Raw genomic sequence first — 14,693 nt, forward strand, 5'->3', positions numbered from 1 at the left:
GTACTTTACACCACTGAAACACTCATGTTACAATGATTTCCTTATGAATCCATTGCATATTTTTGTAAGCTAGCAGAGGACACAGTAAGGTTTATTATGAAGAATTGTGTTTGTTAGAACAAATTGTTGCTTTGTGCTGGAAATGTTTTAACTATTCAAGTGGTGGTTTTTCAAAATGTCTAAAAGAGTATTTTTTTTTTTGCGTAGAATGTTTCATTAAAAAAAAAATCTCCTCAGGTCTCAGAATGAGCACTCTCATGCCTAGTTTCTGCAGGCTCATCCTTGATGTGGGAAACTTCCTCAACTATGTAAGTAAGGACTCTCCAAAGGATGGCATTCCTACCTGACAAAGTAATGTTAGGATATCAGTTAGCCTGCAATAGCTTTCGTGCCGAACCCACAAGTGTTTCAGGTGCCAAGTTTATGGTCATTTTGCAGTTGGTAGGGAGATTCCTAGATGTGTGCAGGAGGGCATGGGACTAAGGAATGTGTAGTATTGGTGGAAAAAAGGTATGTGTTAACTATAGAGGTGCCCATGTTGCTGAGGATCAGAAGTGTCCGGTGCGAGAGAGACAGGTTGAGGTTGTCAGTCAGTTGTTCTGAAGGCGTCGTATCCTGAGGCAGTGAAGAAAATAGAGGAAGATGGGTCAATGTTGAGGGATGATAAGAGGCTCCCAGTGGGTAGTAGACTTTTGCCAGTACAGAATGATAGGTCTACGAATTAAATGTGCTTCAGTAAGGCTGGCTTTTTGGTGTTCATTGCCATGGTTATCAACTGTAATGCTGAAATGGAACGTAAATCACAGAAAATAGGTTTTGTTGTGGCAGCTGCAGAGAAGTACTTGGGTTTATGAGATTTTACTGCAGAAGAGTTACAGGGAGTGTTGAATGGGAGTGTCCCGTTCTCCCAGACCGTCAATCAAATAGGGTGGTGGGTTTTTAATGAATGTAGGGTTAGTTGGCAGGCTAATTTGTTTTTTTTTCCTTTTTCCTCTTTTTGCGTCACAAAGTATAATGGATTTATACTCCAGTCCAGTTGGTGGTGGTAATGTACCATTAATATTGAATGTCAACAATCGTTAAACCCCACCGATGAAGGATGATGACATTCCACTCACCCGTAAACATGCAACACTTATGCAGTCTGAAAAGCTCTAACTCCTGACTCTCTGCTTGCTCACAGGGAAGTCACACAGGGAACGCTGAGGGCTTTAAGATCAGCTCTCTGCTGAAGCTGACTGAGACTAAGGCCAACAAGAGCCGCATTACCCTACTCCATCACATTCTGGAGGTAACGCTATCATAAATAATAGCGCTTTAGTGCTTTTCTGAGGATAAAAACAACTTTGTGGTCAGTGCTCCTCACAGAAACCAAACATACTTCACATGGACAATGAAATCAAAGTTGGAAATCATAAATAAACTCATGACTTGTTTACAGGAGACAGAGCTGAACCACCCAGAGCTGTTGAACCTTCCTGACGACATTGAGATTTGTGAAAAGGCAGCTGGGTATAAAACCCTTTTTATTCAAACAATTGTTATGAGCTCTGCAATTGATAAACAAATGATTAAATTACATTAAAACATTTATAAATATTGCCTTTTATCCATCAGAGTCAACCTTGACTCCATTCAGGCAGAAGCCAGTGCCTTAGTAAAACGACTGAAAGAAGCGGCAAAGAAAGTCACCAACTCTGTGGACGATGTAAAGGAGCAGTTCGAAAAGGTCGTTGAGGTATGAAACCAGTGAATTGTATTCTATTGTGGTTGCCTCCCAATAATGATTTTTTTTTTAAACTATTTTGGAGGTCAACTATACACTAGTGTTCTTTAAAAGGCAATGGTTCAACCTCGTTTCCCTCCCCAAGGAAAACCTGGAGGCCTGCCTGGATTTGGAAAAGCGGTTTGCAGAGATTGTGAGGAAGAAGGGTGACCTGGCACTCTACCTGTGTGAGGATGCAAACCAACTCTCCCTGGAAGAGCTCTTCGGCACCATTAAGACCTTCAGGGGGCTTTTCATCAAAGCCTTAAAGGTCAGAGGAGCACATCACTAATAGACGGAATTCCACAAGTTTTGATAAATGTTGATAATGCATACTGATTTCCATCACTAGTATATTGAAAACAGAGGTTTGGTTATGAAGTTGCCTCACATCGTATTTCTCAATGTTCTATGTACTTCAATGTTCTATGTATGTTCTATGTTCTATGCACAGGAAAACAAGAGCAGAAAAGAGCAGGCTGTGAAGGCGGAGAAAAGGAAGAAGCAGCTTGAGGAGGAGGAATCCAAGAGACAGAAGGGGGAGAACGGAAAAATAAGTGAGTTCTTCTGATGGTCCATATCTCCTGTCTGTCAGGAGTCTATGTTTTGTATTCTCACTAAGACAATACAGTAGCCTGCCATGTGGTATCTTAATACATCTCTCTATCCTCTGTCACCAGTCCGGAAAGGACCCCCGCCACAGGACGATGGCTGTATTATCGACCACCTCCTTAATGATATCCGGAAAGGCTTTCATCTCAGGAAGACCCGGCCCAGGTGCGAAACGGATAGCCCCCTCTCTTGTGAAATGAATAGGGATACGGGCCAGCCTGGTAAGGACAAGACGACTCTGACCCTGTCCTGTCTCCAGCTTCACTCCTATACTGAACCATAACCAGGCTTCGCCGATATATATAGTACCAGTCAAAAGTTTGGAAACACCATTCAATTCTTTATTTTTACTAATTTCTACATTGTAAAATAATAGTAAAGACATCTGTTGTGTCTTTGGCTATGGCAGATTAAGTGATATGACATACTATTCTATAAAGTAATTTCTCCGTAATGAATATTACCTGATTGAGCTAATCATGTAAATGTAATTAACTAGAGAGTCAGGCACCACAAAATAATATTTATAGAGCTGTTTTCTTCCGAATAAACTCTTAAAGACCTAGTAATATTTTACATCAATAGCAGTCAATATTAATCGTCATCTTAATTCAGTCTCATCTGAAAGTTGTAAATTCTTGGTTATCTGCACAAACCCTGGCTAACAAGTTGAATCAGCAATACAAAATTGGGTTTTATTTATTTACTAAATACCTAACTAATTACACATACACGTAATTAAATCATAACTTGATTACAAATACGTCATAAAGGAAAACGTCCCTGGCGGGCGGAACAGATATGACAGCTTGTTACACAAAAGAAAAGGGGCTGGGTTTGAGTGAAGGAGCGGGAAGACTGAGGAACAAAGGCCGAAGCTGTGCTATTGTAAATACAGTACCTTATGCATTCTAAATTACCGCCCATTTGGAAAAGGAAAATGCAATAAATATTTACTCTGAGCTGCGCTTCGGTAGGTTGGTGGTAGATGGAAGGCCGTTTTGCCCAATCGAGTCCTTTGAAGAATGTCTCTGGTGGTCAATTAGATACGTTGTAGTAACGTCGTTGGGTGATAGACGGGATACTCTGTCTGTTCCTTCCTAACCCTTGTTTGCATCTGCTGTTGTTAACTCAACGGCTAGGAGGTATCACTTCTGTAGTGAATAAGAGTTCATACCATTCGCAACCAAAGCTCACGCTGATGTTGGCTTCGTTCTGTAGTTATTATCTGAACCATTCTGACATAGGACCGTCGTCCTCGGAACAGGAGGTTATATTGTGGTCAAGGGCCTATATAGGAAGGGAGAGGAGGGCGTGTTTGAAAAGTTTTATTGCCCATGTCCCTTCACAGGGGAGGGCCACTGATTGAGCAGAGCCCTACCTTATGAAAACCCAAATCTCACATTTTAGAAGCTAAAATCACATTTCATCCCATCACGAATAATTTCATATTCAAATATTTAAATTGAACAACAATTCTATGTGAATCCGATAACTCTGATGTGTAGACTTTCCACTGTAGAGTTTGTCATTTTATCGTTGATGAGAATGTCTCAGATGACAACCGAACTGACAGATTTGCCTTGACAGCTTTGCACACTCTTGGCATTCTCTCAACCAGCTTCACCTGGAATGCTTTTCCAATGGTCTTGAAGGAGTTCCCACATGCTGAGCACTTGTTAGCTGCTTTTTCTTCACTCTGGTCCAACTCATCCCAAACCATCTCAATTGGGTTGAGGTCAGGTGATTGTGGAGGCCAGGTCATTTTATGCAGCACTCCATCACACTCCTCCTTGGTCAAATAGCCCTTTACACAGCCTGGAGTTGTGTTGGGTCATTGTCCTGTTGAAAAACAAATGATAGTCCCACTAAGCGCAAACCAGATGGGATGGCGTACTGCTGCAGAATGCTGTGGTAGCCATGCTGGTTAAGTGTGCCTTGAATTCTAAATAAATCACTGACAGTGTCACCAGCAAAGCACCACCACACCCCTCCTTCTGCATACTTCACGGTGGGAACCACACATGCGGAGATCATCCGTTCCCCTACTCTACGTCTCACAAAGATAAGGCGGTTGGAACCACAAATCTCAAATTTGGACTCCTCAGACCAAAGGACATATTTCCACCGGTCTAATATCCATTGCTCATGTTTCTTCGCCCAAGCAAGTCCCTTCTTCTTATTGGTCCTTTTAGTAGTGGTTAATTTGACCATGAAGGTCTCTGTTACTTGAACTTCATGAAGCATTAATTTGGGCTGCAATCTGAGGTGCCGTTAACTTTTAATGACCTTATCCTCTACAGCAGAGGTAACTCTGAGTCTTCCTCTCCTGTGGCGGTCCTCATGAGAGCCAGTTTCATCATATCGCTTGATGGTTTCTGCGACTGCAATTTTCCGCATTGACTGACCTTCATGTATTAAAGTAATGGACTGTCGTTTCATTGCTTATTTGAACTGTTCTTGCCATAATATGGACTTGGTCTTTTACCAAATAGTGCTATCTTCTGTATACCACCAATACCTTGTCACCAACACAACTGATTGGCTCAAACGCATTAAGAAGGAAAACAATTCCACAAATTTAAGGCACACCTGTTAATTGAAACATGTTCCAGGTGACTACCTCATGAATCTGGTTGCGAGAATGGGGGTGGCTACTTTGAAGAATTGCAAATATAAAATATATTTTGATTTCTTCAACACTTTTTTTGGTTACTACATGATTCCATATGTGTTATTTCATAGTTTGTTTTCACTATTCTACAATGTAGAAAATAGTACAAATAAAGAAGCCCTTGAATGATTGTCAACTTTTGACTGGTACTGTATATTAGGGGGGTAGATTAGCTTTAATATTGCGGCTGGATTGTGGCTTCCATCAATGTAATTGTCTGCTTCATTTCCAGACTCCCATATATTTTCCCCTAGCCCTACCATACCTCCCCTAATTTGAGTAAACTAATGGACAACAACACTTAGGCTTCTACTTCCAGCATATACATACTATATACAGTGTATATTTTACAATAGTTGTTTTGTTTTTAATCCCTTCAGCTACATTTCAGCCCCTCCACTCTCTCTGACCACCATCTAGTTTTGATTCATATTTTTCAACTCTGTGTTTCACAAAAGTTCTGAATCTTTCTATTCTCAAAAGTTTCTACAAATTGTAAATTAAACATCTTTGCTAAGAGTTATTGCTCTATTACTTTTTAAATAATTCTCTGTGCTTACATTTGAGCTTTATTGCAGCCACTACCAATTACACCTGCTTAATTTCATCAAGAATGTGTGCTTGGTTGTGCTTCTTTGTGTATTTTATTTAACAGCACTTGCTAGATTTAAACATTGCCTGCTTAATTAAGAATGATGGAATGTTAGGAATGCCTGGTACAGTAGACCTGCTCTTCCTCTCTTCAAGCATTAACAGAACCTCTCACCTGCAGGATCAAGTGTCAAGCCTGTAAAAGAAGATGTCGAAGCCTCGGTCTCAGAAGTCTCCAGCACTCCCATTCCCACCCAACCCCAGGCAGAAGAGAGGGCACCAAGAGAAGGAGTGAACGGATTCCCCAGCATACCCAAAGAAATATACCCCCAAAAAACAGCTTTGTCAAAGACTAACCGGCTCCCAGCTGAATCCCAGGATGGAGGGGAGCCTCTGCGAAGCCTCCCCACAGACAATTCGCCACCTCCGGCAATACTAGGAATGGATGTCCTAAATAACACCCCAAGCCCCTCTACCTTCACAGACCTGGCTGAAATCAACCAGAATGTCAACAGTGGCCTGGTGACGGAGGAATTGATGCCTGAGTGCTCACAGAGCAATGGAGAGGGTCAACTTAATGGAGCCTGCACACTGGCTGTCGCTGATATGGACATGATTATAGAGGGCAAGCTGATGGGAAAAACCATTGGCCAAGATGACATTGAAGGTGAGAGCAGCAGCATGATGGTAAAGACTCTTAGACCAGTTGAGACTGGGGATGACATGGTGGTAAAGATGGTGGCACAGGATAAGGGTGTAACTAATGGACAACAAGACACCAATGGCAACACAGACACCAATGGCAACAAGTGTTTGGTCAGTGCGGTGCAAAGCGTTGGAGTGGACTCTAAAGATCTGCTCTCATCGGTATCCGAAGCTCTGCCGCCTTTTGAGTCAGGGCCCCTAATACCAGAGGATAAAAAACAGCAGAAGCTCTTTAGAAGAAACAAAAATAAGAGTAATGAAGGTAATGTATTAATTCATTCTAATAAAGATGTTTGGAACTGTGGTCTCCTGACGTGTATGAAAGGGAGATGTTGTCCCCTTTTTTTATGTGGTTTTATTGCATTTTACTTTTTATATAGTGTCTGATCATTTGGTGCTGTTTTTAAAAGTTAAGTTTTAGCATGAATGTACTGTTTTTGGAAACCGATCTTAAAAGCTTCCCATTTACATCTTATTGAGTCCTTTCATGATCAAATAGTTTGTTTTTCGTGTTTGTTTTTTTCTTTGACTCTCTAAAGCACAAGGTAACACTGGAAAGCGACACCCTAAATGTAAAAAGGGGTGTGTGTTGCAGTGAGGTAGGTCAAACGACTGGATGGAAAACTAACTGGTGCAAGAGGGACATTTTTATTCAACCCATAATTTCAATTAACAGACGTGCGTCAGTCTAACCAGGATCTGGTTTAATCTGATTGTGTCTTGTCCTGCTATTAACACTGTCCTCTTCAGTAAAAATCTTTAAAATCCCCGGTAAACCACTTTGTCTGGCATTTTGGCTGCTACTTTATGCCCTTTTGTCAGCCTGAATCTTATATCTTGACAAGTCTTAAAATCAACCTGACACCTCATAAACGCCACAGTTGAATATTTATCATTTATATCAAAGTACACTTCAATGTCATACCTCAGTAGGAAGAACTTGCTTAGCATTTCTGCTCTGTGTGTAATCTTTTTGAAGGAGTTTCTTTGTTTCCTGTACCTCCGTACCCATATGTTGTTGAACTGCCCAACCTCACAACAACCTAAACAGCTAAATGGATTATTTAACCTACTAACACAATTACTTTTTTTGTGCTTCCTGTAAACTGTGTCGTTTTGTAAGTCTGTCTTTGCTGAAAGATGTTTTAATTTAAATTAATTTTGTGCTTTAATGATCTAGAGATTGATGCAACCAGTAGCACTATGAGATTATTTTGGAAATGAAATGGCATAAGAAACATAATAAAAGTCCATTCTCACCCCTGCCAAGCCTCTTTCTGATCCATCAAATGCAATCGTAACTACAAATGTCGGGATATTATCGGCATACTATTTTAAAGTCAATGGTATGTCATTTTTATTCCTTCAATCTATTAATTTCAGTCTGTCCTCTCCCTAGGCGATTCCCGGAAGAGGAAGTCAAGAGGGAAGGAAATGTTGAGATGATATTTTTTTCTTCTTCTCCCATACATGGTTTGTGCACATTGCAATGGACTAGGTCTACGTTATATTGGACTAAATTGATTCCTCCAAGATGATATCGGCATGTTCTTTCTTCCTTTGGATGATTTAGAGTTCTTAAAAATATTGAAATCAACTGAAAAGCTGCCATTGTTCCCTGGCCAGGTTGATTTGTAGCCGACCAAGAAGCTGAGTCATGAACACGTTCCCATGCAGCCTGTTATGTTCTATTAGGCTACTACTGTCTGTGGTCTCTGCACAGCCACAATCCCAGCAAACCTACTGTCACTTTTGAAAAAAATAAATGATATATGTTGAAAATAATATAAAATTCCCTTATTTTTACATTATGGATTATTTGAACATCTATAACAGCTGAGTTCATCTGACTCTGGGGAAGTAGATAAAGGGCCACATTGCCAAAATCCCAAAGTATCCCTTTAACTATGGTCTGTCTTTCGCCTTGCAGTTCATGCCCTCTGCCTCTTTATAACCTGTAGTCAGTCCACATGTGTTTAGGGTCGAGCACCTCTAAGGGCTTAAAATGTGAGCAGGGATTCGATTATTGGCCTGGGTTTCCCCACTGGGAGCAGTTTGCAGCGGGTTAAAAGAGATTGCCTACTGTAGGCTAGACTAAGCACATGGAGTAATGAGTAGGTCTGTGTTTTCACATGTGAAAGTGATTGCAGATAGTGCGTTTTTATCAAAAGCAATCACAATGAAAACAACTAGTTTGAAAATTCTAACATATTTTAAGGGAAAAAATATTTCTGAAAGACGCACCATGCTGCCTTGTCGACAACATGACAGTGGCACAAATTACTGTTAGATTTGAGAAGGGCACTCCTCCCTCACAGATTTGTCCCTTTCATGCCATGGGTCATAGACCAGTGCACCGCGGCTCAGGTTAATAGAACTCCCTCGTTGTTTACCAACTCCGGTCTTCAAGTACCCCTAACCGCACACATTTTCATTGTAGCCCCCAGACAAACACACCTCATTCAACTCAAGGGCTTGATGATTAGTTTACAAGTTGAATCAGATGTGCTTGTCTGGGGCTACATTAAAAATGTATACTGATGGAGGACTGGAGTAGGGAAACACTGTGCTAGGGCAACAAGCAGATAAGGCGGTGACGTAGGAAGGCCAGGATGTTTCGCTTCCTCTTCCGTCTCTGGTGAAGCTCTTGATTCACCTGGCTAGAGGTTATGCGGTGGGTTTCCAGCTGACCAGTGGAGTCCAGCTGAGGCCACTATGAAGAAGATGGGAGATCACCCGGAACCTAGGGTGGAGATGAAATAGTGGGGGTATCTGAGTAAAGTTCTGTCAAGATAATGTCAAGTCGAATTTGAGTGTGTCTCTGCATGCCTGACTGTCAGTCAGTCAGTTGCTACTCAAAGCATAGTCTACCTCGGTAGAGTGTTGCATGGTGATACACTTGGCTCCTACTTCGGTTGACAGACTTTTTCCTGGCCCCAGCGATGGTCAGAAGACTGCACCAAGGGGTGAAGGACAGCAGAGGATCTGATAGGTGCTCAGCTCTTCTGCAATCGAAGTGTTGAATGCAGAATAAAGCATATTTAATGGTGATTAGGTGTCAAATTACTCCTTGCCAATAGTTGAGAAGAACATCTGTGGCTAGGCTAGTCCCAGATGTGTATGTCCACTCACCCACATCTACTAATCATAGAACAGGGGGTCAAAAAGTTATAGAAAGGATGAGTGAGAGATATTTACCATCAGAGTAGGAGTGCTGATCTAGGATCAGGTCGACTGTCCATATAGTATTCATTATGATCTTAACTTTAGCACAGTGGTGGCTGGTGGGAGGAGGTATAGGAGAATGGCCTCATTGTAATGGCTGGAATGGAATGAATGGAACGGTATCAAAAACACCAAATATATGGAAACCATGTTTGACTCCATACCATTTCAGCATTAAAATGAGCCTGTCCTCCTATAAATCCTCCCACCGGCCTCCACTTCTTTTGAAAATTCTTAGTCTGGCGTGTTCTCTTGGGTCACAGTGAACCGTGTACATTAATGAAATATGAGTTAGTACTGTAAATCCATATGTTCCAGCTAGCTAGCTTGCACAGGCATATTAGCTAACATGGGACACCTACTTGTATCACCTGTTATAGATTAACTCAATGACAATGAGCACCCACATGTGCTCCAGTAAAGTTGCCCTCCAAGGCTCTGTGATGCCAACTTAGCAATTTTGTTGCTAGATTTAGCAACTTTTCAGACTACCCTGTCAACTTTCTTTTTTCAAACAGCACCTAGCAAAATATTTAGCTACTTTAAAAATGTAGTTTAAACTTTTAGCAACTTTTGAAAAGTGTCTCAAACGCTAAAATGCACGCATTTTACTTCTAAATGACACAAAACGATCTTCTCTGTCAAACACTCAGTCACAACACACATGCCTGTGTGCAAAAGTGCGTTGTGATTGACGTCAGCAGCAGGCTCGTGCACAGGCAGCAGCAGGCCAGCAGCAAATTGCAAGTCATTGTTGCCTGACTGCAGCAATAGTACGGGTTTCTACGAGCCAAACCCAATTATTAATATAGTTGGTCACGAATGTTTGATCTTGAACAGAACTTACATCAATCAACATGCCTCAATCAAAAATGTACAGAAAAGAGTGGGAGTCTGTACCTGAACAAATGTCAAATCACATTTTTTGCCGAGATGGCCAGTCAATTTGAGTAACGTTAATGTGTATTCTACGTAATGACGCAAACTTACGTTGTCACGCAATGACATCACAACGTCATTTAGCAACTTTTAGCAACAAATCAACCTGCCTCTAGCAACTTACCCTGAAAATTAGTTGGCAACACTGCAACCACTCCTCCAGTAGGAACTCCTACAGACAGACACACAGTTTGAGAGCTGGGCAAAAATAGACAAATGTTGCTATCTTATCACTTTACAAGGTCCCTGTAACACCTAAAGATTTTGCAATTGTTTTAGATGCCATTCCCTCAGGTGTTGCTATGTTATTCAGGAACGTGTCAAAACCTGACCCTCAGAGCCTACCTTCTATTGACCCTGTTGACTCATCAGTAGGAAAGATTTGTTTCTCATTTGGTCCATTCAACAACAGAGTGATACGAACCTTGTTTCAGCAGGATGTTGTGCCTTATTGGAATGGATTTATTGATAATATCTGTTGGAAAAAGTTTGGATGTTGCCACACATACCTACATGTTAACCAAATTAAGGAAGTTTCCTTTTAAATGATTCATAATTATTATCCTGCCAACCACTATATGAAGAAATTTAAGGAAAACAACTAAAATTGCTCCTTTTGTAATGTAACATTTTGTAATGTTGCATCTTTTTTGCCATTGTATTGTAACGTAAAGACCCTGGGTTTATAACCGCGGAAATCGACTCTGCAGTTCGAGCATTCTTTTGCGGCACAGTCGATAGCGCCGGACCTCGGGCTCGAAGGTCGAGGGTTCGAGACCTGCTCCCTGCTGTTCCATTACATTGGTGTCAGAAGTGATCGGACCTCGCATCCACGACAGTGCGTGTGCTTGTCCGGTGAGCCCGTTCCTGTAAGACGTAGAGTCGCAAGCTAGCGCGCTCTTTGAAAGGAGGGAGTAGTGTAACGACCCTGGGTTTATAAGCGCGGAATTCGACTCTGCCGTTCGAGCATGCTCTTACCGCACAGTCGATGGCGCGCCGGACCTCCGGCTCGAAGGTCGAGCTCCCTGCTGTTTCATTACAGTATGCATGTAAGACAACTGTGGGAAGACATCAGTAGGTTTATAATTGAACACTTTTATGAAGATTTTACACTATTATGGAGAGATGTACTGTTTGGATTCTTTACATGCAATAGAAATAAGCTGAAACATTTTTATGTAATTAATTTCATTATTCTTTTGGACAAATTTCATATACACAAATGTACATTTACAAACAGAAAACCACATTTTCGTACAATACAAAAAGAAATTGAACTGTATTTTAAGACGGTTAAATGCTCTACTAACAGAAAAGCTGTTAGAATTGTAAGTATATATGTATGGGACTTAAAATTCTAACAGCGTTTTTGTTAGTAGAGCATTTAACCGTCTTAAAATACAGTTCAATTTATTTTTGTAGGGTACGAAAATGTGGTTTTCATAAAAGTGTTCAATGTTGCTTTTCATAGCTTGCACTTCCGTCACTGGGCACGTCATGCCATTGTTATGAACGTTTTCAAGCCGCCCTCTGCCAAAAATAAAAAAATAAAAATCGCCCTCTGCCGGCGGCGCCATTGTGGTGCCCAAAAGTCGTGATAGACGGAGGCTAATGACTGTTTCATCTAAAATACACTATAGGGGCATGGACATATGATTACATTGCTAAAGTAGTCAAATGTTTTGTAGGAAACAACTTTGCCATTATTATCAAGTTATCGCTATTCATAACTAGCTACAATAGTGATCCCCTCAAGAGTAGCTAATTTCAGTTCATCATTCATATAGCTTGCTAGCTAGATAGCTGGCTGTGCTAGAAATGATAAAGTCATGCTAATAGTTTCATGCACCTTCCAAATGTGAAATTACAACACAAAAGGACACTTACCAAAGGCTGTTTGTCTATGTCCTCTTGGTTGTGAAGGTAGTTAGCTTAGTGAGGGAATGCAAAATAATATATACAGTACCAGTAAAAAGTTTGGACACACCTACAATTTGTTTTATTTAAAATTCTAAATGTATTTATTTTTACTCTTTTCTACACTGAAGAATAATAGTGAAGACAACAAAACTATGAAAGAACACATATGGAATCATGTAGTAACCAAAAAAGTGTTGAAGAAATCAAAATATTTGTTATAGTTGAGATTCTTCAAAGTAGCCACCCTTTGCCTTGATGACAGCTTTGCACACTCAGCATTCTCTCAATCAGCTTCATGAGGTAGTCACATGGAATGCATTTCAATTAACAGGTGTGTCTTGTTAAGATGTAATTTGTGGAATGTCGTTCTTTCTTAATGCATTTGAGACAATCAGTTGTGTTGTCACAAGGTTGGGGTGGTACACAGAAGATAGCCCTATTTGGTAAAAGACCAAGTCCATATTATGGCAAGAAATTTCAGCACAAACAAATGCTTCACAGAGTTCAAGTAACAGACACATCTCAACATCAACTGTTCAGAGGAGATTGTGTGAATAAGGCCTTCATTGTCGAATTGCTGCAAAGAAACCACTACTAAAGGACACCAATAAGAAGAAGGGACTTGCTTGGGCGAAGAAACATGAGCAATGGACATTAGACTGGTGGAAGTCTGTCCTTTGGTCTGAGGAGTCCAAATTTGAGATTTGTAGTTCCAACCATTGTGTCTTTGTGAGACGCAGAATAGGTAAACGGATGATCTCCGCATGTGTAGTTCCCACCGTGAAGCACGGAGGAGGAGGTGTGGGGGTGCTTTGCTGGTGACACTGTCAGTGATTTATTTAGAATTCAAGGCACACTTAACCAGCATGGCTACCACAGCATTCTGCAGCGATACGCCATTCCAATCTGGATTGCGCTTAGTGGGACTATCATTTGTTTTCAACAGGACAATGACCCAACACACCTGCAGGCTGTGTAAGGGCTATTTGACAAGAAGGAGAGTGATGGAGTGACCTGGTTTGGGATGAGTTGGACCGCAGAGTGAAAGAAAGCAGCCAAAAAGTGCTCAGCATATGTGTGAACTCCTTCAAGACTGTTGGGAAAGCATTCCAGGTGATGCTGGTTGAGAGAATGCCAAGAGTGTGCAAAGCTGTCATCAAGGCAAAGGGTGGCTTTTAAAGGATGGCTACTAAAATATATTTTGATTTGTTGGTTACTACATGATTCCATATGTGTTAATTCATAGTGTGGAATAAGTAGATGTGTCCAAACGTTTGACTGGTACTATATATACACTACCGTTCAAAAGTTTGGGTCACTTAGAAATGTCCTTGTTTTTGAAAGAAAAGCTATTTTTTTGTCCATTTATATGACATGAAATTGATCAGAATACAGTGTAGACATTGTTAATGTTGTAAATTACTATTGTAGCTGGAAACGGTTGATTTTTTTTAATGGAATATCTACATAAGCATACAGAGGCCCATTATCAGCAACTATCACTCCTGTGTTTCAATGGCACGTTGTGTTAGCTAATCCAAGTTGATCATTTTAAAAGGCTAGTTGGTCATTAGAAAACCCTTTTGCAATTATGTTAGCACAGCTGAAAACTGTTATTCTGTCACGTTCTGACCTTAGTTCCTTTGTTTTGTCTTTAGTATGGTCAGGGCGTGAGTTGGGGTGGGCAGTCTATGTTATTTTTTCTATCATTTGGTATTTCTGTATTTGGCCTGAAATGGTTCTCAATCAGAGGCAGCTGTCAATCGTTGTCCCTGATTGAGAACCATACTTAGGCAGCCTGTTTTCACCCTTGATTTGTGGGTGATTATTTTCTGTTCTGTGTTTTGCTGCACTGTTCTGGGCTGTTAGTTGTTTGTTGTTTTATTGTTTTTGTTCGAGTGTTCAGTATTTGTATTAAATACAATATGGACACCTACCACGCTGCGCATTGGTCCTCACCTTCTTCAACCCACGACGAACGTTACATATTCTGAAGCAATAAAACTGGCCTTCTTTAGACTAGAATACGTGGACAACTACAAATACCTAGGTGTCTGGCTAGACTGTAAACTCTCCTTCCAGACTCATATCGAACATCTCCAATCCAAAATCAAATCTAGAATCGGCTTTCTATTTCGCAACAAAGCCTCCTTCGCTCACGCCGCCAAACTTACCTTAGTAAAACTGACTGTCCTACCGATCCTCGACTTCGGCGATGTCATCTACAAAATAGCTTCCAATACTCTACTCAGCAAACTGGAT

The 14,693-nt window shown here is 40.9% G+C and overlaps 1 protein-coding gene and 1 long non-coding RNA gene across 3 annotated transcripts; one reads left to right on the plus strand and one right to left on the minus strand.

The window, feature by feature from the left end:
- Positions 1-1,166: 1,166 nt before the first annotated feature.
- On the plus strand, positions 1,167-7,611 carry LOC110497965. The gene is made up of 7 exons (XM_036954910.1): positions 1,167-1,291; positions 1,442-1,512; positions 1,618-1,738; positions 1,872-2,036; positions 2,220-2,322; positions 2,446-2,598; positions 5,824-7,611. The coding sequence occupies exons 6-7, from the start codon at positions 2,574-2,576 to the stop codon at positions 6,732-6,734; spliced, it is 936 nt and encodes a 311-aa protein (XP_036810805.1). The 5' UTR covers positions 1,167-1,291; positions 1,442-1,512; positions 1,618-1,738; positions 1,872-2,036; positions 2,220-2,322; positions 2,446-2,573; the 3' UTR covers positions 6,735-7,611.
- A 192-nt stretch (positions 7,612-7,803) lies between these two features.
- Positions 7,804-12,470, minus strand: LOC118941480. 2 transcript variants are annotated; one of them, XR_005037749.1, is made up of 4 exons: positions 12,399-12,470; positions 10,636-10,683; positions 9,219-9,352; positions 7,804-9,090 (listed from the first exon to the last, which is right to left on the minus strand). It is a non-coding gene; the product is annotated as an uncharacterized LOC118941480 (long non-coding RNA). The 2 variants fall into 2 exon arrangements; XR_005037750.1 differs by lacking the exons at positions 10,636-10,683; positions 12,399-12,470 and adding an exon at positions 10,473-10,531.
- Positions 12,471-14,693: the final 2,223 nt, after the last annotated feature.

The sequence above is a fragment of the Oncorhynchus mykiss genome, chromosome 19, assembly GCF_013265735.2.
Source record: "Oncorhynchus mykiss isolate Arlee chromosome 19, USDA_OmykA_1.1, whole genome shotgun sequence".
NCBI classification, from domain to species: Eukaryota; Metazoa; Chordata; class Actinopteri; order Salmoniformes; family Salmonidae; genus Oncorhynchus; species Oncorhynchus mykiss.

What these genes read in the sequence shown, in the direction of transcription:
- LOC110497965 (XM_036954910.1), top strand. Translation starts at nt 2,574, where the DNA reads ATGAATAGGGATACGGGCCAGCCTG. An exon ending in TAGGGATACGGGCCAGCCTG is followed by an intron (nt 2,599 to 5,823) that starts GTAAGGACAAGA and finishes TCTCACCTGCAG; the next exon opens with GATCAAGTGTCAAGCCTGTA.